The sequence below is a fragment of the Bufo bufo genome, chromosome 5 (genome assembly GCF_905171765.1).
Source record: "Bufo bufo chromosome 5, aBufBuf1.1, whole genome shotgun sequence".
Lineage (NCBI taxonomy): Eukaryota > Metazoa > Chordata > Amphibia > Anura > Bufonidae > Bufo > Bufo bufo.
The window spans coordinates 435,972,286-435,998,169 of record NC_053393.1 but is presented as its reverse complement, the minus strand read 5'-3'; the positions used below and the strand labels follow the sequence as shown (position 1 = coordinate 435,998,169).

Here is a 25,884-nt window from a genome sequence, read left to right as displayed (position 1 = left end):
CACAGGACTGTGAGTACAGATCCAACAGTCTCTCAAATTTTCAGTGTCGCTTAGCCCCTTAAACAACAATTGATGGTGCCGTATCAAAGCATTGTCCCATTCATCATTCAGTGGATGAAACACTGCTGACACGCTCAAGGTCAGAGCCACTGCCAACAGAAAGACCCTCATCCTGTGGTTCCAAGACTTTCTTGCAGTGAGAAGCGTGTATCCAGTTGGGTTTTCCATGAACTTTTACAGCAGTCTCAGTCTTTAACAAAACTTGGAAGGGACCATCAAATCTGGGCTCAAATGTCTTTCTCACGTGCCTTTTTATGACAACCCAATCACTATGCACCAGGGTGTGCGTCTCTTCCACTGAGTCTGGATCTGGAATGGAAGCAAACACTTGTTTATGATTGTGCTCCAACCTGCGGGTGAGGGCCTTCATGTAACTGACCATGCTGTCAGTCTGGAGCTGCAACTGTTGAGGAAAATACAGCCCCAGTTTGGGTACAGAACCAAACAAGATTTCATATGGGGATAGGCCAGACCTTTTTCCTGGGTTGGTGCGGATGGAGTACAGGGCAAGGGGAAGGCACTCCATCCAGGGCTTCCCGGTCTCCTTCATAGCCTTCTAGATTTTTAATTTAATAGTGCCATTCAGTCTCTCCACACAGCCACTGGACTGTGGGTGATAGACTGTGTGAAAGGCCTGAGTGACCCCCAAGACTCCCATCACCTCCCCTGTGAAATAGCTTCCTCTGTCTGATTCTATCACTTCAGGGACTCCATACCTGCACACAAGTTAACTGACCAGTTTCTTTGCAGTATTCTTGGCATTTGCAATAGATACAGGGTAAGCCTCCGGCCATCCTGAAAAGAGATCAACGCACACAAGCAAATATTCGTATGTTCCTACCTTTGGTAACTGTATATAGTCTATTTGCAGTCTCTGGAATGAGTAAAGTGGCCTAGGTGTATGTTTCTTAGGTGTCTTAACTACCTGTCAGGTGTTGTTTAGAGCACAGATCATACAGCCTTGTACAAATCTACTGGCAATAGTGAAGAAACCAGGTGCGACCCATCTCTTCAGTACCGTGCTCACCATAGGACCCTTTGCTTGGTGTGTGGGCCCGTGGGCCTCCTGTGCCATCATAGGATAGAGGGCTCTGGGTAGGCATATTTTTCATGACACTTCCTAGGGTCCCTGCCCATTTGGCACTGCTCCTCTCTGAGTCCAGGAGGTATTTTCTCCTTCATCTGCCTGTGCAGACAGTTTAATCAACACGTCTTCAGACATGTGGTGAGGCTCCAGGATGCCGACAGGGATTACCTCGGGTTTCCAAGGTTTCATTGCTGCCTCTTTTGCAGCCCCATCTGTCCTGTTGTTGCCCCTAGCCTCACGGGTTTGTTGTCTGGTATTTGCCTTAACCTTGACAATGGCTACTTCCTCTGGAAGCAGTAGTGAGTTCATTAGTTCAAACACTGAGTCTTTGTTCTTTATAGGTTGACCTGCAGAGGTAAGGAAGTCCCTGGCTCTCTAAATAGGGCCATAATCATGTGCAATACGAAACCCCTACCTGGAGTCTGTAAAAATATTTGCTCGTTTACCTTGTGCCATTTTACATGCTTCAGAGATTGCCTTCAACTCCTGTGCTGACATGTGAGGAGGGAGTGGTTCAGCCAGTACTGCCTCATGTTGCGTGACCACTACATATACAGTATCAAATCGGCCATTCTCACCCATGCCATCTACAATAAACTCAAAATCAGGATTAGGTATGGGTTGATCATGTACATGTGAAAAGCCAGAAGTTTCTTGTCGCATTAATTAGACACAATCATGTTCATCAGTATCTTGTAATTTTTGTAAAAGAGGGCCTGTACTCATTTCCCCTATTTCTGAATCCGAAATTGGTAGGAGAGTTGCAGTATTCAGAGTAGTACATCTCTTGAAAGTAATGGACTCAGGCATAAGTAAAGAACATTGCAACCGTAGTTGGAGTGCCATGGATATGTGCTTTGGTTGCACCTGACTTAGGATACCTTGGATGTCATGAGTGGTCTGTACCACCAGGGGATAGTCAAGTACAACTTCAGAAGCTTTTTCCACCATCAGCTGCACTGCCGCGACCGCCCTGACACAGGAGGTGGCGCCGCGTGAGACTGGATCTAATCTGCCAGAGAAATAGGAAATCGGCCTATGTCTGTCCCCATGTTTCTGGGTCAGGACTGAGGTATTATGGCCACTCAGTTCTGAGCAGAACAGGTTAAAAGGCTGGTCATAGTCTAGTATGCCCAGTGCCACTGCTGACAGGATTGCCAATTTGAGTGAGTAAAAAGAATCCTCTGCAGGGCCGCTGATTGAAAAAGGATCAGAGGCCAAGCATTCATAAAGGGGTTGCATCAACACTGATGCATTCCGGATCCAAGGTCTACAATAGGACACCAGTCCCAAAAACATTCTGAGGGGCTTCGGCCCCTGAGGGAGTGGAATGTCCTTCACAGCCTGTTTTCCTTCCTCGGTGAGGTGCCGGGCACCTTCTGACAAACAGTGACCGAGGAAAGTGACACGAGATTGGAAAAACTGCAGCTTGTTTTTGGAAGACTTACATCCATTTTCTGCCAGGAAAATCAACAGTGACAGAGATGCATTTTTACAAGTGTCATAGTCAGGAGCACATAACAATAGATCATCAACATATTGTAACAAAACAACCTGATCAGGAACCCGCCAACCTGTCAGGACTGATTGGAGGGCTTGAGTATACATGGTGGGTGAGTTTTGAGCTCCCTGCGGCAATACCGTCCATGTATACTGTTTACCCTTAAATGTGAACGCAAAAAGATATTGACATGTCACGTGGATTGGGACACTGAAAAATGCATTTGCAAGGTTAATCACAGTATAACACGATGCCCTCAGAGGGACCTGTGACAACAAGGTGTGTGGGTTCGGGACAATTGGAGTCTGCAGGACAGTAACCTTATTGACTTCCCGTAAGTCATGCACCATCCTATAAGTCACAGGCTGGCATTTTACTGCTTTCTTTTTTACCAGAAACAGGGGGGTGTTTGCGGGAGAATTAGTCACCACCAGGACCCTAATTTGAACATACTGGTCAATCTGAGTGACCACAGATTGTTCTTATGCATGACTCAAGGGATACTGACGGACTCGGGGTGGTGTACATCCTGGTTTTGAATGTACAATGAAAGGAGTGACATCTAATCTGCCAATATCAATTTTACCCTTTGCCCACAATTTTTCGGGGACTGGCTGCAGGTCCTGCTCCAATTGTGCAACACAGGATGTTTGGTCTGGCTCCAGGTGTAAAGCTAGAACCCGGGTTAAAACATCATCGGGGGTGTCAACATCTACATGTGTGGTACCATCCTCATTAAAGTGAATATGAGCCCCCAGTGCCTGCAGGACATCAGTATCCAACAAATTGAATAGGATATTTTCTTTTACTAACAACTGAGTCACCACTGTACTGTCTTTGATCTTTAACTTCATAGGTATGGTCTCTGGGATGAATACCACTTCCCCTGGGAACCCTGATGCGGGGACACACTGTGTGCTTATCTGCCATGGCTTAATATAATCAGGATTGATCACTGTCTTGGCTGCCCCCGTGTTTATTAAGAAAGGAACCTGTTGGTTGCATACCTGGACTGGTATCTCAATTTGGCAGCCCATGGCTGGATGCAGTCATGGCAGATAAGGACACGGGGTTGCCGGCTTCCTATTGTGAGGTCACCGGACCAGGGGTGTGCACTGAACCCTGGTTCTGTGAGTTCATCTGTTGTCCTTGAGGGGGTAACCGGCAATTTCTGCATATGTGACCAGGTTTGCCATAATTGTAACATCTGAAGTCACCCCTCTTCTGTCTGGTCTGTCCCTGTTGACCAGACCATGGTCTCTGTTATCCTTGTACCATATTGATTTTTGAGGATTTGGTAGTGGACATGTCTAGTTACAAACCCTTAGCAGCAGCAACTAACTGAGGTAGTGCTGTCACCCTCCATTCAGGCTTACATGCCTTCAGTTTTGTCTCAGTCCCTCCATGATAGCAGATGTCAGTAACTTCTGTCCCATAGGTCCAGTGGTATCCCAACCCATGTCCGTCCACACTGTCCGTAGTCTAGACTCAAATGCCACTACGTCTTCTTTAGTCTCCTGTATTATGTATTTTAAACTACGGGCATTGTCATCTTCCTTTGTCCTGGACCATCTACCAAAAATTCTAAAATATTCTATGCCTGATGCGTCAGTTTTTTCCAGTCAGACCATGAGGACTGGTCAGTTTTTACCCTTTCAGCCAGTAACTGTTCTTTTAGAGGGTTATATGGCGATTCTCCCATTTTTAAGGCCACTAAGTCATTTAAGTCAGCCCATGTAGCCTTATATGTGGCTTGTATCTGTTGTAACATACGGTGGACAGGCATAGGTCTTGTCAATGGGTCAGGAATTCTACCTAAAAGTCCCATTTGGTCCTTAGGACTCCATGGGGAGTAAGACAATATGTGCTGTTGCACATATTGGACTTGACCACTGGGTGGTGGTGCCTGAGGGGCTTGATTGTCTCTTCCGTCTCCTGGTCCCCCTCCTCCATCCACTGGTGGAGGTGGAGGGACTTGTGAGGTGAATTCGGTATGTATGTTGAACGGATAGAGTCCTGTACGCAGTCTAGGTCGGGGTGCCCCACATACTCTACAAGTTTCCGTCCAGTCAGGATTCTGGTTTATACACATTGTACATGTCCAGCCTAGTCTATCCATCGTCCCAAAATATGACAGTGGGGGAGCTGAAGGTGGCGGACATATTTTCTTTTCTGTCTCACTTTCATTGTCATATTTTACGCTTGTGTCATAATACAAATTTCCTCCAAATGTTACATTTGGCCATTTTTCATTCTTCCCTTTCTCTGCTGCCCGACACCAACATTCCACGACCTCCTCACATTCCTGATCCTTCATCCAACCACTATGTGTTCTTTTGAACCTTTCCCAAACTTCAGAATCTAAGTTACCATGTTTCATACCCGCCTTCTGTAACACCTTCTGTGTCTTTTTCTTGTCTTGCTTCCCTTCTGAATCTTCAACTATCTGTTTGGCTATGTGTATTGCCCATGTCTATGTGTTAAGAATTTCTCTACCAGACGTCTGAAATATCTACAGTTGAAACTAAATTTCAACAATCGCCTAATCTGCTTCCTTATAGTGACTTCCTAATTAATCTCCTGTTAATGTATCAACTATATTACAGATAGGAAAACTCTATATTGTCTTAACACTTTCTCAGAGGACTCCACGGTTCATTATTTCCTCTATGGGCATTTTCTGTGATACGATACAAAATCCTAACAACAACCAGTACATACATCACAACACCAATAACCAAACCAAACGTTTCCTAAGACCAAGACCAATCAAAGTCCATATCTCAGCATAAATAAGTTCTTACCATTTTAAAAGGCTTGACCGTCGGAGAAACTTCAATAGACCCACTGTCCCGGACCCAGATGAAGACACAGGAAACACAGATATCGTTTTGTAAGCTTCTTACCTTACAGCGCTGTTTGTAGTATCTGTGAGTCCGGGTCTCCTCCTGTTGCGGCCGGAACCGTAAGGTCAGAGTTCACTGGTCAAGCCCCACGTTTGGGCGCCAAAGAAATTGTGGGGGCAAAGACCCCTTACTCTAATTTATGCTGAGTTCCAAATCACCATTGCCCATAGATTTAGTAATGGGTACCCATTGAGGATTGATTGACAGACACTCAGTGATCAAACAAGTCTCTGTTTATTCAAAGCAAAATGTACATAATCTTATACTGATTTGGGGGAGGAAGAAAACCACCCACACACGTCTTAAAACGGTCATGATCACATTTGCTTACAGAAGCAGAAAATATGAAAACCAGAATTGCAGAGATCAGCTTAACCACAAATTAGGAACCTAGTTTCTCAGAAAATTATAAGTGGAAACGACACCAGGTGCAGACAGCTAAAACTGCAATGACATTTAAAAATGAAAAAGATCAAAGAGGGGGCGGAGCCTAACCGCTGTGCAGGACGGAGCTGTGAGTGAGAGCTCTCTCCTCCATTAACCCCACTTCACAGCTTTTGCGCACTCTCTGATAAACTAAAATGGGGAAGATCGGCAGAGAACGATCCAGAGAAGCCCCTGACACCCCAAAGGGGAAGAAGATCCAAGCTGATCTGGATAAATTTGTACACAAACGATCAATGCAGTCTCCTGCACGCCTAGCCAAGATGGCGCCCAAGCACAAGGATCGGGAGTCAGACGGAGAGGCCGAGGAGGAGCTGGACTATGCAGAGTCCCTAGCGGAGGACAATCCACAGAATGATGCTGAACACATCACTAAGTACTTCCTCACAGAGTCGCTGTCACAGGCACTGGCTCCTCTCTTACAGGAGGTAAGAGACTTGCACCATGACATGCGGGCCCTGGGATCCCGAGTTGAGCTGCTGGAGTCCCGCCAAGAGCAAGTAATAGCTTACAGCACAGCTCTATCAGACATCTCAAAAGATCAAATTACTGCTCTAAATAATGCTTTCCTCGTGATTGAGGACCAGGAAAATAGGAGCAGGAGAAAGAATATACGTATGAAGGGACTACCAGAGTCTGTGACACATGAAGACTTAGAGGGGACTGCTTTAGCCCTATTTGCAAGCCTGCTGGGAGATGAAAGGGCATCTGCCATTATTGTAGAAAGGATCCATCGCTCCTTACGCCATGTGCCTAAAAATGAGGACCCCCTGAGGGATGTCATATGTGGCCTCTTAAGCTACAGGGACTCGGCTGCGATCCTTCAAGCCGCGAGGAAAAAGCCATCCTTATCCTATGAGGACCCATATCTCTTTATCAAGACTTAGCCTCCTCTACATTGGCCAAGCGCAGAGTCTTGAAGCCGCTCACGGATCATCTGAGAAATCAGAAAGTGATGTATAAGTGGCTATTCCCTTTTGGGATCACTTTTGCTAAGAACGGCAGAAGATGTTCAGTTAGATCACCCCAGGACTTGCGGGCCGCATAGAAAATCCTGGAAATCGCTCCGCTGGAAATAGATTCCTGGTTGCCGATTGATATCTCTACCTCTCGTCTGCCTCAATTACCGTCTTCAGACCCTTGGGCGGCAGTGTCCCGGCAGAGATCCTCTACCAGCAGAAAGATGCCGGGTTGAAGAGCCCACGTTAACCCCTGGAGTTCCTGTGTCCAATTTTCTTTCTCCACCTGCTAGCTGTTCTCAGTGGCGCTTCCCTGTTGTCCCTTCTGAGATTGTTTATCTCTATACCATGTCTTCAGGAGATTTAGATATCTCCATTTACAGAGTTTATGTCTTTTTATATCTCTCAAATTGTGCATTCCAGTTATTAACACCGGTCCTGGACTTGTGTACCAGGCAAGGTTTCAGTTAACCCTTTGAAGTGGGGGAGGGAGGTTTTGGATTAGGATGTTCCTCCGGTCCTACAGTTATCCCCCCGCCTTGCAGCCTTGGTGTATAACCTCAGGCGTATTATTTTATTTTCATATGCTTGTGGTTTTATGTAGTTCCTGTTATAATTTTATTTTTGCTCATTGCGGTTCGGATGGTGGTCATATGCTCAGCCCGGATGCCCCCTCGGTGAGTGTCCACTATGCTCAATGTCAGTTACCTACCATGTCTATTTCTTGGTTAGTGCCCAGACTTCGAAATAATAACCAGATGCCCAGCTTGCCGGTCCTTGTCTTAACAGAAAGCCCTTACTGTGTATTCCCACTACTTGTTCTCCTGACTGCAGAAAGCATACTTACCTGGTGTTTCATATTTGATCTACCTGTCCCATCATATGTATTCAGCGTTCGTCCTCCAATTTATGTATTCAGCATAGATGCATGCTCAGGTGCGAGTGGCTCCCCCATGCATACAGATGTACTCAGCTTAGTTCTTCAAAGATATGTACCCAGCTTTTCTACTTGCACTAGTGTACTCTGTTCTGTATTCATGTACTCAGCGTATTTGCCCGCTATTGTGTATTCAGCATGCTCTCCAATTATTATGTACTCAGCTTCTTTATTTATGTACTCAGAGTCTTTTCCCGCTATTGTGTATTCAGCATATACTACAATTATTATGTACTCAGCTTACTTGTTTCCTTATATGTGTCTAGTAATCCAAGCCTCCTCGGACGCGCCCCATTTGATACCCAGGTGTTCCCTCACTGTGTGCATGCCCTGCATGGGACTTGGCTCGACGGGTCTATATTTGGTATGTACTATGTCTATGCGGTGTACTGTCAGCTATCTGCTCTAGGTCCGGTTACCGTTATTAAATGGCGGAACTAAAAGTTACTACCTCCAATGTCAGAGGGTTTAATTCACCACAGAAGAGGTCCCGGATTTATACGCTCCTGAAAAAACTTGGTAGTGACATTTCTTTTTACAGGAAACACACCTTAAAAAGGGGAAAATTCCTCTTATTTCAAATCCGCAATTCCCCAAATAGTTTCACTGTACCTACTCGTCAGCCTCTAGGGGAGTAAGCATTGCCATTAGCAAAAATGTCCCATTTGAACTTACTCTGATACAAGACGACCCCGAAGGCAGAATCTTATTTGTAAAGGGCAAAATAGGGGGCCTTCTGGTCTCAATAGCAGGCCTCTATGCAGCCAATACCATAACATAGATGGTTACGCAAGACCCTACTGAAGTTCCAGGACTTTGCCGAAGGTATGAGGATTATTGGGGGTGACATTAACGTTTCCCTGTACCCAAATTTAGACACATCCCTAGGCAAGTCTACCGCGTCACAGAAAACGTTAGGCGGAATTAACAGTTTACTGAGAAACTCGCAACTGACACATGGAGAGCTTTACATGCCTTAGGGCTCTTTCACACCTGCGTTCTTTTCTTCCGGCATAGAGTTCCGTCGTCGGGGCTCTATGCCGGAAGAATCCTGAACAGGATTATCCTAATGCATTCTGAATGGAGAGAAATCCGTTCAGGATGCATCAGGATGTCTTCAGTTCTGGAACGGAACGTTTTTTGGCCGGAGAAAATACCGCTGCATGCTGCGCTTTTTGCTCCGGACAAAAATCCGGAACACTTGACGCAAGGCCGGATCCGGAATGAATGCCTATTGAAAGGCATTGATCCGGATCCGGCCTTAAGCTAAACGTCGTTTCGGCGCATTGCCGGATCCGACGTTTAGCTTTTTCTGAATGGTTACCATGGCTGCCAAGACGCTAAAGTCCTGGCAGCCATGGTAAAGTGTAGTGGGGAGCGGGGGAGCAGTATACTTTCCGTCCGTGCGGCTCCCTGCGCGCTCAAGAGTGACATCAGGGCGCCCCAGGCGCATGGATGACGTGATCACATGGCACGTCATCCATGCGCATGGGGCGCTCTGACATCATTCTGGAGCGCCCCGGGAGCCACACAGACTGTAAGTATACCGCTCCCCCGCTCCCCACTACTACTATGGCAATCAGGACTTTAATAGCGTCCTGGGTGCCATAGTAACACTGAACGCATTTTGAAGACGGATGCGTCTTCAAATTCTTTCAGTTCACTTGCGTTTTTCCGGATCCGGCGTGTAATTCCGGCAAGTGGAGTACACGCCGGATCCGGACAACGCAAGTGTGAAAGAGCCCTTAGATAAGGATTTCACGTTTTACTCCTCGGTACATAAATCATTCCAAAGACTTGACTATATTTTTCTCTCCAACACACACATTGGAATGTTACGACAGTCGCAAATAGATTCCATCACAGTTTCGGATCACGCCCCGTCACGACTACGCTTTCATTCGCCAACCACCTTGTGAGGGAATGGTCGTGGCGCCTAAACAAAACTTTGCTTGATGCGGACACATACATTTCTGACTTGTCTATCAAACTGTCCCATTATTTCCACGATAACACGGTAAACGATACATCCCAGACACAGGGCCTGTGCAAGGATTTTTGCCGCTCTAGGCAAGATAAAAATTGCCGCCCCCCCCTTATCAGACGATCTGCCCATATCATGTTCCACCCCATTTAAATTAAAAGAACTGCTATGTTTCCCTTAGGGTTAATCAAGCTTCTTGTAGCTGTCTCCCTGACAGCCGCTAGAGGTGCTTCCGCGATTCTCACTGTGAAAATTACAGTGGGAAGACGCGGAACATAGTTTTGAATGCGTGCGCATGCGCATTCGCAGCTGAGAGGAGGATCGGGGAGAAGAGATCCCAGTGCCGGCGCTGGAGAAAGGTAAGTGGCTGAAGGGGTTTTAACCCCTTCAGCCCAGTGGGAGGGGGACACGAGGGTGCCCCACTCCTAACAACTATATAGTGCCAGGAATATGAGTTTGTTTTCCTGGCACTATAGTGCTCCTTTAACACTAGTACTGCACAGTGTCTGTTCTCTGCAGGAACAGGCTATAGACACCAGTACCACTACATTAAACTGTACTGGTTCTGGGACTATAGTGTCCTTTTAGGCTCCATTCACACGTCCGCAATTTCGTTCTGCATTTTGCGGAACGGAATTGCGGACCCATTCATTCCTATAGGGCAGTACGATGTGCACTTCCGGGTCCGCACTTCAGTTCCGCAAAAAAATAGAACATGTCCTATTCTTGTCCACAATTGCGGACAAGAACAGGCATATTCTATTAGTGCCGGCAATGTGCAGTCTGCAAAATGTGGAACGCACATTGCCGCTTTTCGTGTTTTGCGGATCCGCGGCTCCGTGTATCCGCAAAACACGTTGCGGACATGTGAATGGAGCCTTAATGTGAGGTAAATTAGTTTCCAATGTAGTTTTAATAACTAAACAATTAAATAATATTCATATTGCATTGTCTACTTACCACCAGGACAATAAGATGATCTGGTCTCTGGCTGCAGTCTGGCTCTGGGTCTGTCTCTGGGGACTCCCTTGTCACACTCTTCTCCCCCCCTCCCTTGTCACTCTCTTTCCCCCCCTCCCTTGTCACTCTCATTCCCCCCCTCCCCTTGTCACTCTCATTCCCCCCCACTTCCTTGTCACTCAGTCTTATAATTTCCTCCCCCCCCACTCCCTTGTCACTCAGTCTCATCATTCCCCCCCCACTCCCTTGTCACACTCAGTCTCATCATTCCCCCCCCACTCTCTTGTCACTCAGTCTCATCATTCCCCCCCCCACTCCCTTGTCACACTCAGTCTCATCCTTCCCCCCCCCCCTCCCTTGTCACTCAGTCTCATCATTTCCTCCCCCCCTTGTCACTCAGTCTCATCATTTCCCCCCCCCTTGTCACTCAGTCTCATCATTTCCCCCCCCACTCCCTTGTCACTCAGTCTCATCATTTCCTCCCCCCCCCCCTTGTCACTCAGTCTCATCATTTCCTCCCCCTCCTTGTCACTCAGTCTCATCATTTCCACCCCTCCCCCACTCCCTTGTCACACTCAGTCTCATCATTTCCCCCCCACCTCTAGTGAAGCGTGGCCGAGCTCTGTTCGGTCCGCGGTACAGGAGCATTTGTTTCCTGTACCCGGCCGGACTGAAAGGAAGTGCACACTAAGTGAGCACACAAATGCTCCTGTACCGCGAACGGACCAAACAGAGTTCAGCCACACTACATTAGACTGCCTAGGTCGCCTTACAGGTGGCGCCGGCCCTGTCCAGACAGTTATATGGGAGGCTCACAGAGCCTTTATCCGTGGAGAACTCATTGCCTTAGGTGCTAAAGTTAAAAAAGAAAGACAAAAGAAACTGAACTCACTGTTAAGCCAAATAGCGACCATCAAATATATTCAGAAACAGTCCAGACTTACCCATGCTCAAGATGAGCTCAAATCCTTAAGGAGGCAGTTGAAGGCGCTACTTAACGTTAAGTGCGCAAAAGCGTATCAGTATGCCAAATTTAAACAATACTTACACGGAAATAAGGGAGGCAAACTTATGTCCCACCAAATCAAAGAGAGAAGAGATGCGCAATTCATCTCCTCCATTAAATCCTTAGGAGGTGCATATGTCTCCAACACTTCTGAAATAGCGGCAGAATTTTGCTCTTTTTACAAAAAGCTTTACAATCTTGGGACCTCTTCAGAAACAACCCGTCGGAGGCTGAAAGAGTACACCGCATAAATAATTTTCTAACAGCCTTGAAACTTCCAGTCCTAAGCAGGGATGATGGCCTCAGTTTGACGGAACCTTTTTCAGAATAGGAAGTAAAAAAGGTGATCGAGGGAATGCCTTTGGACAAAGCACCAGGCCCTGATGGTCTACCGATAGGGTACTATAAGAAGTTTCTCCCATCCCTTTTGCCCCAGTTGACGAAGTGGTGTCAGGCGCTGGCAAGGGGTGAACCTCTCCCTAACCAGGCTCTAGAGGCCACAATCACAATCATTCATAAAGAAGGTAAAGACACAAAAGAGTGTGGTAATTATAGGCCGATCTCGTTGTTAAATTTGGATATAAAGATTTGGGCCAAACTTCTAGCCTCCAGGTTGTCCTCTTTGATACCCAAGATTATTAATAAACAACAGGCTGGCTTCGTGATGGGCAGAGAGGGTCACTTCCAATCTTGTCGTCTCATTAACGCCATCCTGTGGTCTAAACGTAAATCACAGCCTCTTGTGATGTTGAGTACTGATGCCGAGAAGGCTTTCGATCGGGTCGACTGGCTATACATGCAGCGTACCCTTCACAGGTTTGGAGTTCCCTCTGAGTTCATACAAGCGATAATGTCTCTTTATAGCGCACCCAGCGCCAGAGTACGAGTCAATGGCACACTGTCAAACAAGTTCCCTATCACCAACGGCACCCGTCAGGGTTGTCCATTATCCCCGTCCCTGTTCATAATGGTTATGGAAACGTTACTACAAGCGTTTCATGATAACTCATTGATTAGAGGTCTGCAGGTGGTTGGGCCTACCGAACATAAATGTGCAGCATTTGCTGACGACTTAATGCTACTAGTCCCAAACCCCAGACAAGCCTTTCCTTGATTTTAGATCTTTTTTCCACCTTTGGAGAATTATCTAACTTCAAAATAAATTACTCTAAAACTGTATAACATTAATTATTTATCCCTCTTAAGGAAAATACAAACCCAACTGCACTTGTTAACGCTCCCATGGGTCTAATGGATTGGTCGCAAGAATGTCCTACAAACGTATATAGTTCCAAAATTGCTTTATTTGCTACAAATGATACCGATTAGTGTAGCACAATCATTCTTCCGGTGTGTCCGTCAATTGTTTACGGCATTCCTCTGGAGGAGTAAGAAACCCAGAGTGGCTTATGATAGATTAATTAGTCCCCGTTCACATGGAGGGTTCGGACTCCCAGACTTAGCTTCTTACCATAAAGCCATACAACTAAAGAGATGGTTACTTCTTTGTGTACCAGCCTACAGACATTTAGCTTGCGATGTTGACAGAAAAGCAGTTAGCGGGCCTATGGGGACTTGATTTACCTGATGCTAAACCAATGGGGTTAACCATGAGCTTTTAACCTCATGGGTCATATGGAACCCTTTTCGACTCCACCCTACAATCTACCAGCTATGGCTATTCCCTTCCTGTTAAAAGCTGATACGCCAACCATTCCACAAGTCTGGAGAATACTCAAGAACACCGCATTGGCATCCCTCCTTACCAGATTAAAGACAGAGAGAGACATAACCTCGTTCTGTTCAGACTTAGTGGGAGTGGAAAATTTATTGGCACTTAATGCGCTTAAGAATGCTTGCCAAGAATTAATAGCCAGATATGACGGACCCCCTGTCCCTACTTGGTTTAAACAACTCGCGTCCCATGAGAAACTACCTAGGCGTAGCATCTCGTTTTTGTATAAATGGTTACGGACTAAGAGGCCTGTTAGCACCCCAGCTTTTATTAGGGCTTGGGAGTCTGACTTAGACCATTCTTTCTCCCCCTATGAACTTACTCAGATATACCAGAGATCCCATAGGTTTTCCAAATGCATCACAATACAGGAACATTCATTTAAAACTATGACTCGCTGGTCATATTTTATGGTTCTGCACAAATATCCAACCATTTTGGGAGCTGGTAGAACGCCAGGTGAATGTAATTTGTAAAACTTCAATTAAGTTATCCCCTGTATCAGTATTACTATGGCTGCCTTCCGACACCTGGCGACCAGCTTTGTCGGACCTACCAACCATATTAGTAAAGGCAGCTAGACTATTAGTTCCACTAAATTGGCTTCGGCCTACATCTCACTCCTTGGAGGATTGGTACACGAAAATAGACCAAATATTTTTGATGGAGGAATTGGCAAGTTGGGCTAACAGGGCACATAGTAGATTCTTCGACTTGTGGGTACCTTGGAGAGAGTTTAGGGTGAAATAATTTAAAACTATGGTGTTGACGGAGGGTATTTTACCCATATATTCCGTATATTTGGACGAGGAGGGCATCCGGAGCTGGGCGCACACATAAAGATTCATAACTGCAATATTACTTATAGAATCAACTGAACCGTTGAAGTTTTTTGTTTTTCTTTTGTTTCTTTATTTCCATGTTATTGTCGAAACATGTATCTATGTATACCCTGATGTTTCGGTTTTCTAGAAAATGTCGGATCACTTATTTCTTGCTTCTAATGTACGTATTATCCTTGCTTATATCTCATCTGTAATGATCTGATATTTTGATTCTCTTAATAAAAAGAGATTTGTTAAAAAAAAAAGACAGAAGAGGAAGTATGTGAAATATGTAACCTTAACATTATCTTAAAATAATCACAAGCACGTCAACCTTTTAAGATGGTTGACATAAGACAAGAAAAGATCTCCTATCCCTCACATTTCCTATGAAATATTTTTACAAAACCCAACAAGTTTTTCGTTCTTTGCGGTGGAAGACTAAAGGAAGTAAAATTAGATATGAAACCCTGCAAAGAAACAAGGAATCGGGAGATTTAGCAATGCTCAACCCATTATTATATTTTGTATCTGCTCAGCTGCAGGATTTTAAGGGCTGGAAGAATGGGGAGAAGTGGCAGATTAGTTGAATGGGCATCGAGACGCTCTCCGCCCCTGGCGGCCTTGGAAGGGGGAGTGCATTCAAAACTAGGATCTGCCCCAACTTTGGTGCTTCTGAGGAAAGTGTGGGCTAAGGCTAAACTGCTTTTGGGGGTCTCAGGACTTCTAAATATGTCTCCTATATAGAACAATCCTGTCTTACGAGAACTTTCCCAACTGAAAGGATTTTCCCTATGGGAACGAAAAAGGATTTGGAAAATTGAACAATTGTACTCCCAAGGCCTCCTATAACAATTTCAGCAATTGTGCTCAGAGTTGAATCTACCCTCCAATCATTTCTATAAGTACCTATAGCTAAGATGCGCATTAGATGCCCAATCTAAAATACTATCGCTGCAATCTACATCCTACCGCCACTACAGGCGCTTGAGTCTGTGGTGGCAGTAGGATCTGCGAGGGGAGCTATTTCGAGAATTTACCCATCATTGCATGGTGAGTTTCTGAAGGTCTTTCCTCTTAGGGTAAAGGCACAATGGGAAAAGGATGTTGGGAGTATTACTGATACTCAATGGGCGGAGATGCTGGCATTGACCCCGAGGCTATCCCTGAGTGAAGCTGCTAGACTGTCCCAGCTGTTTTTGATCCATAGTGTACAAAACCCTGCTATTCCTGCTTAAAATTGGATATAGAGGAGACTCCTGTTCCCCAAAATGTGGCGAGTCAGAGGCTGACTTGTTACATATGCTATGGAGCTGCTGTGCATGCAATAAGAGAAATATTGGAGTGAGATAATACAGCTAATCAATTAAGTGTATCGTGCAGATTTCCCTCTCGATCCTAAAATGTGCCTACTGGGCATTTTTTAATCTGATCAACTGCAGATGCCTATTATTATAGGAATAAATAGGATGTTGTACCAGGCACGTAAAACACTGGCAGCCAAGTGGATACAACCACTGCCTCCTTTTATAGCACAGTATATAGCACGACTAAATGTTGTTATAAGACTGGAAAGCGGTGTTTGTCTCAATCGAAACTGCCTCTCAAAATTTGAGCCTATATGGGGCCCCTGGATTGATAGATCCGGTGTCTGCAGTCCGTGGTTGGCACTTACGAGGTGACTTATACATTCATAATTGAGGGGTAGAATGATAATAGGGAGCCTGAAGTTATGACATCGTGGTGTCCACCTACATCCAATTAAGAGTATATGCCGATGGCTGCTCCTTGCTGCTACCCCGGGGGAAACTCTTCATTCTTCTTCTCTTTAGGGAGTCAACCCTGAATTTTTATTTCTCCTCTCCTTTGATTTTTGGCAGCCAGCTGTTACTGTGATTGTCTCATGGGGGAAGGGGGGAGTTAGTTGTGGACTTGCACTTGATTAACACTTATGAGTCAACAATTATTGTCGTGTCAGTACTCTATCCTACTATGTCTGAACTGTTTTGGACACTGTAAACATGATGTGCATTTTATTTGTTTATGAGTAAAACTCAATTAAAAGATATCTGATTTAAAAAAATTGTCCTAATGCGAACCACAAAGGGAAAAATACTAGCAACACAAATCCTAGTCAGATTTATGGTGGATCTGCACCCCCCCATAGAACTGCCTATTCTTGTCCGCAATTTCGGAAAAGAATAAGACATGTTCTATTTTTTTTGCGGAGCCGCGGCCCGAAAGTTCAGGGCCGCGCTCCGGAAATGCGGATGCGGGGAGCACATAGTGTGCTCTCCGCATCTCTTCCGGCCCCATAGAGAATGAATGGGTCGGCACCTGTTCCCAATATTGCGGAACGGATGCGGACCTATTTGCGGACGTGTGAATGGACCCCAAACTGTATCTTATGTCTCTTGTTCATCTGAAATCTCTTACTACATGGACAGTGGGGCAGGATTGTTTATGGGGGGTGGGAATTGTAATTTATAAAATGTGTGTTGTTCAAAAAAGTTATAAAAATGATCTTATATTTAAAAAAAATAAAAATAAAAAACTCTTTCACAAGTAGTTTTGTAGCTGTGTTTTTCTGCACTTGTGCGTTTTCAGTGGTGTTTTTTTGCACCTGAATTTTTTGCAGAATTTTTCTGCTCTAAAAAAGCCAGCTCTAGATCTGTGGGGAATATGAAATGCAGGACACGCAAGCTTTATTTTTTTCCTGGATTTTTTGTTAAATAGGTTTTGTCTTTATTATGCTGTAGGTCTTTGAGTTTTTTCAGGCGCTTTTCCAACACCTTATCTATAAGGGAAAAACACTGTGACGAAAACACTAGTGGTAAGCCACACTATGTGCAGAAAAAACGCCACAATAAAACAACACGAAAACCACAGCATAAAAACACAGAAAATCCTGCTTGTTCTTATTCCTCCATAATGCCAGAGCCAAATTCATGTGTGTAAGGACCCTTAGGTCTTGTTTGCATCTGCAGCAAGAGGATCCGGCACAAATACCGGCTGTCGGTCGGACCAAAAACCGCTGCATGCAAAGGTTTTTGTCCAGCCGAAACACTGTATGTATGCCGTATCACCACCGGATTCCATTATAGTCAATAGTGATCTGCCGGTGATCTGTTGAATCCGGCAATGACTGATCCGGTGAACTCTGGCAGGCTGTGAACATGACCTGATTAACATTTTTTATGCCTAGCACTAACATTAATGTACTACTATGATTTTCAAACAGAACTGTGGAAGAAGAAACGGAAGTCGGAGCTAAATACTGTAGTAACATGGCTGATTTGCTTCAGCAGTCTGACTTTGTAATGGTGGTTGTCAGGCTGACACCAGACACACACAATTTGATTGGTCGAGAGGAATTTCAATTAATGAAGCCCACAGCCACTCTTATCAACATTAGCAGAGGTATGTTTCTCAAATATAATGTACATAAAATGCATCCAAATGCTATTTGAGACATAATGTCAAGCATTCTGACATTTTTACCTATACCATGAGGCTGATCAAACCTTGCAGCATTATTGTCAGCTACACTGTAGTTTCCTACTGTAACACATAGAAAATTATGTCTGCGTGAGTTCCAGGATATCCCCCATTCCCCTCCCTCTTTTCACAATTATGTCTGACAACTGTCTACAGTAAGGCTTTATGCACTCGAATGGAAAAAATGGCTGTTTGATGGCCGTTTAAGTAAAGGCCATCACACGGCCATTTTTATAACGAGTTGAAGTCTATGTGGCTATTCACACTGCCATTTTGGAAGGTGAACCTCTGCCCCAGTCTCAAGTCTTTTGTAGCCCCTACTAGGTTTTCCTTCAGGATTGCCCTGCATTTAGCTCCCATCAACTCTGACCAGCTACCCTGTCCCTGCTGCCACCACCATGTTTCACGGTGGGGACGGTGTGTTAGTTTTCCGCCACACATAGTGTTTTGCATTTAGGCCAAAAACTTCAACGTTGTTCTTGTCTGACCAGAGCACCTTCTTCCACATATTTGCTGTGTCCCCTACATGGCGTGTGGCAAATGGGACTTCTTATGGCTTGGTTTCGAAAATGGCTTTCTTCTTGCCACTCTTCAATAAAGGCTAAGGCTTTATTGACACACACTAGCGTTCGGGGCTCCGCTTGTGAGCTCCGTTTGAAGGGGCTCACAAGCGGCCCCGAACACATCCGTACTGCCCTAATGCATTCTGAGTGGACGCGGATCCGCTCAGAATGCATCAGTCTGGCAGCGTTCAGCCTCCGCTCCGCTCAGCAAGCGGACACCTGAACGCTGCTTGCAGTGTTCAGGTGTCCGCCTGGCCGTGCGGAGGCAAGCTGATCCGTCCAGACTTACAATGTAAGTCAATGGGGACGGATCCGTTTGAAGTTGACACAGTATGGCTCAATTTTCAAACGGATCCGTCCCCCATTGACCTTCAATGTAAAGTCTGGATGGATCCGTCTGAAGCTACTTTCACACTTAGAATTTTTTCTACAATATAATGCAGACGGATCCGTTCTGAACGGATCCCAAGTCTGCGTTATATATGAGCGGATCCGTCTGGGCAGACATCAGACGGACCCGCTCTGAACGGTAGTGTGAAAGTAGCCTAAATTTGTGGAGTACACAAAAGTTGTCCTGTGGACAGATTCTCCCACCTAAGCTGTGGATTCCTGCAGCTCCTCCAGAGTGACCATAGGCATCTTGTCTGCTTCTCAAATTAGTGCTCTCCTTGCCTGGGCTGTCAGTTTAGGAGGATGACCATGTCTTGGTAGTTTTGCAGTTGTGCCATACTCCTTCCATTTTCAGTGCTCCATGAGATGTCCAGAGCGTGGGATATTTTTCTATAGCCTAACTCTGCTTTACACTTCTCCACAACTTTATCCCTGACCTGTCTGGTGTGTTCCTTGGTTTTCATTGTGCTGTTTGATCACTAATGTTCACTAACAGACCTCTGAGGCCTCCACAGAACAGCTGTAGTCATAGTGAGACTACAGTACATACAGGTGGACTTTATTTACAAATTAAGTAATTTCTGAAGGCAATTGGTCACACTGGATTTTATTTAGGGGTATCAGAGTACAGGAGGCTGGATTTTAAAAACCATGTATCATTTTCTTTTCACTTCACACATACTGTGCTTGCTATTTTGTTGGTCTATCACATAAAATCCCAATAAAATACATTTAAGTTTTTGGATGTAACGTGAAAAAATGTGGAAAGTTCAAGGGGTATGAATATTTTTTTCAAAGCACTGTATATCTTATGTGCTTCTTGTGGTTTCCAGATGGGCAGCTGAAGTAAAATGCATGCACATATATGCATAGTATTTTCTGAAGGAAGACCTGACATTCAAAAATCTGACTTCTGTGTTCCGCGACCGTGAGCGGTCCGTGGTATGCCGACCTGGATTCCTGCTGACAGCAGGAGCACACGGCGTCATTGTTTGCTATGACGCCGTGCGCTTCATGTCGCCGCCGCACTACAGTAATACACTCGTATAGATCGTGCATTCGGCCTAAAGGGAATAAATAATCACCCAGTACAATTAGCCTCAGGCCTCTTTCACATGACTGATCCAAAACAGACATTTTTTCTAAGTTTTGCTTTAGTGTGCTTCATTGTTTTCTGAAAATCAGTTAAAAGGGTTGTGCAGGCTATATATGTCTGATCGGCAGGGGTCCAACACCCAGCACCCACTGCCGATCAGATATTTGAAATGGAGAGGGCATTCCATGTAAGCACTGCTTCCTGCTCATTACATTACTCATTGTCTCCCCTGTAGCGCAGCATATTGTAATTTAGGGTTGTTTCGGGTATCGAATTTTCGATACCCAATCGATACTTTTGTCTGGTATCGACCTCGATACCGGGATTTGCCTTTTTTTCGATACTAGGCTTCGCTATTGCGCAGTCTAGTATCAGAGAACATGGAGCGCTCTGCTCTCGGCGCGCTCTGTATTCTACTCAGCAGCACAGGGGAAAAGGAAGCACTCTCTCCCTCCCCCTGTGCCGCTGCCACCACTGAGGAGAGAGGGGCGTGCACACTGCGCCACCAATGAAAGTAAACATTTAATACAAATCCAAGAGGTAGGTGCTGGCGGGGAGCTACGATCAGCGGCAGTTAACCCCTCAGGTGCCGCACCCGCCTCCTGTATTAAATGTTAATTATCATTGGTGGCGCTGTGCGCCCCCCTCCTCCCCAGTATTAAAATCATTGGTGGCGCAGTGCACCCCCTTCCCCCCACCCCCCAGTATTAAAATCATTGGTGGCAGTGGCCACTTGGTCCCCTCCCCTCCTCCTCCACCGGGTCCCCTCCCCTCCTCCTCAGTGGCAGCTTTTGATCGGAGCCCCAGCAGTGTAATCCTGGAGCTCTGATCGGTTACCATGGCAGCCAGGATGCTACTGAAGCACTGGCTGCCATGGTAATCTCCCTGCTGCTTTGTGTACTATGCACAGGGCAGCAGGGAGAGTGTGAGATCCTGTTCACCCTAATAGAGCTCTATTAGGGTGAATAGGACAAGGGATTAAAATATCCCAGGTTCTAGTCCCTAGGGGGAAATGGTTATTAAATAAAAAGTTAAAAAAAACACACCAAAATATTAAGTATAAATCTCCCCTTTCCCAATTTTACATATAAAATATATAAACAATAAATAAACATATTAAATAGCGCCACGTCCGAAAAGTCCAAACTATTAAAATAAAATAAAATGTCCTATGAGGTGAACGCAAAAAAAAAATCAATAAAACAGTTCGATTCGCCATTTTTTTTTAGTCACCTTGTCCCCCCAAAAAATAGGATTGGACTGTTCTATTATGGGCTGGACATTCCATAAAATGCAGAATGCGCGAAACTTTTTTGGTGTTTTTTTTATATTTTTCGCATGGTATCGAGTATTGAAACTGAATTAAAATTTTGGTATCGGACAACCCTAGTTTAATTACAAGTTCTTGCTCCATTCAAGTGAATGGAGCGAGTACTTGTCATTACACTGCACCGTCCTAACTTCCGAAACAACGGGCAGTGTAATGAACAGGAAGCAGCACTCACATGGAGCATCGTCTCCTCTTCAAACAACTGATCGTCAGGGGTGCCTGGTGTAGTATTTTGACGATAGGTCATCAATATACAGTAAATGGCAAGACAACCCCTTTGTGACCACCCATACGCGTTTTTATGGCGGTCACTAAGGGGCCTTAGGCTGGGCTGCCGCTTTTTTACGGCAGCCCAGTCTAAGCTCTGCACAGGTCCCCCGTGCAGCGGGGACCCGGCTCTCACATGAGAGCTGCGGCCCTGCTCTGACAGCCCGATTTGGCAGGAGTGCCGATCCGGGCTGTTTAACACTTTACATGCAGCGGGAAATGGCGCCCGCCACATGTAAAGTGCTGACAAAGGGAGCAGACTCCCTCTGTCTCCCATCGGCACCCCGCAATCGTATTTGTGTGAAGGCTGCCTGGGGTCTAATGTAGGCCCCAGGCCAGCCTTCAGGAATTTTCAGCAGGCTGTGCCTCTCTGGCACAGCCTTCTGGTCAATGTCAGGATAGCATTGCCATTAAAATGCAATGCACTATAAGGATAGTGCATTGCATTTGAAAAGCAATGAAAAAGCTGTCTGTTATAGTCCCCTTGTGGGACTATTAAGTGGTAAAAAAAGTAAAAAAAACAACTCATTTATTCAATTAAAAAAAAAACGCTTTTCAATGGAAAAAATTGCAAAAAATAAATAAATTTCCATATGTTTGGTATTGCCGCATCCGTAACGACTCGGACTACATAAATATCATGTAAATTATCCCCTATGGTGAATGCCATAAAAAAAATTGCTAATTTATTCTTAGTTGCCACTGAAAAAAACATAATACCAAGCGATCAAAAAGCGCCATTTACTCCAAAATGATACCAATGAAGAATACAAGTTGTCCCGCAATAATCAAGCCGTCACACAACTCCATAGAAAGAAAATTAAAAAGGTTATGGGTCTTGGGAAGCGGCAATGCAAAAACTTTTTTTTTCTTTTAAACAAAGGGTTTTTATTGCAAAAATAGTTGTAAAATGTAAAAAAATATATATGTATTTGCTATCACTGTAATCATACTGACCCAGAGAATAAAGATATTATGTTATTTATCCTGAAAAATGAACGCCGTAAAATTTATAACTTAAAAACCCAGTGGCAGTATTGCTGTTTTTTCCATCTCCCTCCCAGAAAGAGTTAATAAAAGTTAATCAGAAAGTTATGTGTACCCCAAAATGGCGCCATTAAAAACTACAACTTGTCCCACAAAAAAACAAACCCTCATAAAGCTATATAAACAGAAAAATAAAAAAGTTTTAGCTCTTGGAACGTGATGATGAAAAACTGAAGAAAAACGCTTGGTCAGTAAGGCCCAAAACAGGCTGGTCACTAAGGGGTTGCCTCAGTTCAGTAAGTTGCATTTATCATGTGGAGAAAGTTAATACAAGCCGCTTACTAATATATTGCTATTATCCATATTGCTTCCTTTGCTGGCTGGATTCATTTTCTATCACATTATACACCGCGCGTTTCCTTGGTTACAGACCACCCTGCAATCCATCAGTGGTGGTCGTGTTTGCACACTATAGGAAAAAGTGTGGCCGGGACCATGGGAGTGCACATAGGCTAGTGCTTTTTCCTATATTGTGCAAGCACGACCACCACTGATGGATTGCAGGGTGGTCTGTAACCATGGAAAGGAGAAGTGTATAATGTGATGGAAAAATGAATACACCCAGCAAAGGAAGCAATATGGATAATAACAATATATTAGTAAGTGGCTTGTATTAACTTTCTCTAAATGATAAATGCCACTTACTGAAGTGAGACGACCCCTTTAAAGACTGTTCAGTGAAAATTCGATGATTCTACATGCAAGTTGAATCGGTTATGTCTGCAACTGCCTTCAGTTTTTACTTTTTCCGCCATTATAATATCTGTCATCCATTTTTCATGCATGTGAAGAAAAACTGAAGAATAACACACAGCATCTCCTAGCAAACACCAGTGAAAAACAGACCACACATAGATCCCGTTTGTGTGCAGTCAGGTTTTTTCCCTGACCCATTGACTTCAATGGATCAGTTCTGTATGAAAAAAATGGTAACGATAGAACATGCTGCAATATTTCCTAAAAGGACAGACGGTGCGTATACCCATTGAAATGAATAGGTCAGTGTTCAGTCCGGATGCTGTCCGTTTTAAAAACTGACTGCATGGGGATGGAAGGATCAGTCGTGTGAAATAAGTGTTCTGATGACCTAAAATTATAACTTGTCTATGTCATATCCTATCGTGTAAACAGGCATCTGCTAGTTGTTAGCAAATAAGGCAGGAGGAAAGGTCTGTGTATATATACTGTATATATAAAACCAAAATCAAATGTCCCCTACTAATAATTTGTTTCTTCAATTGTAAGGCAGATAAATGACCACATTTAATATTTATAATAATCAAAACTGATATTCTACAAATGTATTTCAGGTCAGGTAGTTGACCAAGATGCCCTGGTAGATGCCTTAAACAGAGGAGTAATTAAGGCTGCCGCTTTAGATGTCACATACCCAGAACCACTGCCAAGGTATGACTTTTAAATCAGCCAACTGTAATCCGACCACAAGTGCAAGGATAATGGGCAACGATGATAACGCAATCTTTTTTGCCACTGTGTAAATATGTGACTATTATTTTTGTTTTACAGTTAGGGCTCATGCATACGATGTGATATTATATCTGTGCAAGTTCTGCTACTGAAAACTGGCCTCAGTTTTGCATCTGTGTTTTCTGCAATTCTGGTTCTTGCATTTTTTATTTTTCACGTGGATTGTCTTCAGTTTTCACACATTTTTCCCGCGTGTGAAAAAAACGGAAGAATAAGGCCTCATGCTGTCCGCATCCGTTGCTCCGTTCCGTGGTCCTCCAAAAAAAACATAACCTGTCCTATTCTTGTCTGTTTTGCGGACAGGAATAGGCAGTTATATCAATGGCTGTCCGGACCGCAAAACACACAATGGTCGTGTGCATGAGGCCAAAAACTGACCGACCGCCCTCCAGAGTGCTTCAGTTTTTATTCACTGAACCACTGATTTGAATCAGAAGTTGTACATGAGAAATGCAAAATAAGAACTTGCTGCATGTTTTTTCACTCAGGGCAATTTTCAATGGGTTACTTTTAATTGTGGGTGCTGTCTCTTTCAAACACGAATGGCACCTGCATGTGAAATTTGCTCGTGTGCATAGGCCCTTCCACCACTGATAATGTTTGAGGAAGTTCAAAAATATTAGGTATGAGAGTTACAATTTTTTAAATCTCTTTCTCCAGAAATCATCCTTTGCTGACAGCAAAGAATATTATTTTGACACCGCATATTGGAAATGCAACATATCAGACAAAAAGAAGAATTTGTGAAAAAATTGTACACGGTGCGTCTGACATCCTTAAAGGTCTTCCAGTTCCGGACACAGTGACGGCTCCATAACGTATATTTAGTGCGCATAGTACCTGTAATGCTGATCATGTAATGTTAAGTGTGTTTACATGTAATCTTCATTATTAAAACCCCAAAAATGCAATTATAACTAATAAATCCATAATTTGATGAAAGTCATCAAACGTTTCGAAGGGACTGCAGCACCATATCAGAGTATACAAAAACCAGAAGGGTTTTTTATTCATCAAACATTTGCCTTGTTTCAATCTTTCATGGGCGTCATTCTCACCATTTTGTAGCAAAATATTCACGGCAAAAACAGTTATTTCAAGACTCAACCAGGTGGCTAATGTACATTTTAGCCACAGCAGCATGGCTATATATAAGGAAGACCTGGCTGTGGGGCAAGTGCAAAGGTAACTGACTGTGGCTGATATGGTTATGGGGGAACTGGAGCATCTGAAAAAGGAGCATGCAGCAGCATTCACCATCTGTTATGTGTACCTGTCTCTGCTCCCCTAGTAGATCACCACCTCAGGCTCCGCAAAAAGGAGATCCCATTCTGGAAACACGTGGTCACTTCTAGCTCTGACTGCACACTATTCTGTACAGAACCTCTGCTGTCCTGTAAAATGTCCTGTATTCTACAGCTTCAGAGAAGTGATGCTGACAAAAAAGGTGACCCATGGCCAATGTTGACTGAGTAGGCTGACGGTCTGCAAATGATTGTTTGTAATGCTGAACCACCAGTATAAATCATAAGGTGGAGGGAAGTTTCAGCCCACCAGAAGACCAGCAGTGTGCAGCAGGTGCAAGAGGAGATTTAGGCCCCTTTCACACGGGCGAGTATTCCGCGCGGATGCGATGCGTGAGTTGAACGCATTGCACCCGCACTGAATACCGACCTATTCACTTCTATAGGGCTGTTCACATGAGCGGTGATTTTCACGCATCACTTGTGCGTTGCGTGAAAATCGCAGCATGCTCTATATTCTGTGTTTTTCACGCAACGCAGGCCCCATAGAAGTGAATG

At 44.5% G+C, this 25,884-nt stretch overlaps 1 protein-coding gene across 1 annotated transcript in view; it reads left to right on the top strand.

Moving 5' to 3' along the window:
* LOC121002551 (glyoxylate/hydroxypyruvate reductase B-like) overlaps positions 1 to 24,899 on the top strand; it is a 79,558-nt gene extending 54,659 nt beyond the window's left edge. The window contains exons 5-7 of the mRNA XM_040433994.1: positions 17,645 to 17,823; positions 23,905 to 24,001; positions 24,743 to 24,899. Of these exons, the coding sequence (XP_040289928.1) occupies positions 17,645 to 17,823; positions 23,905 to 24,001; positions 24,743 to 24,899 (433 nt within the window). The remainder of the gene's footprint in view (positions 1 to 17,644; positions 17,824 to 23,904; positions 24,002 to 24,742) is intronic.
* Positions 24,900 to 25,884: the final 985 nt, after the last annotated feature.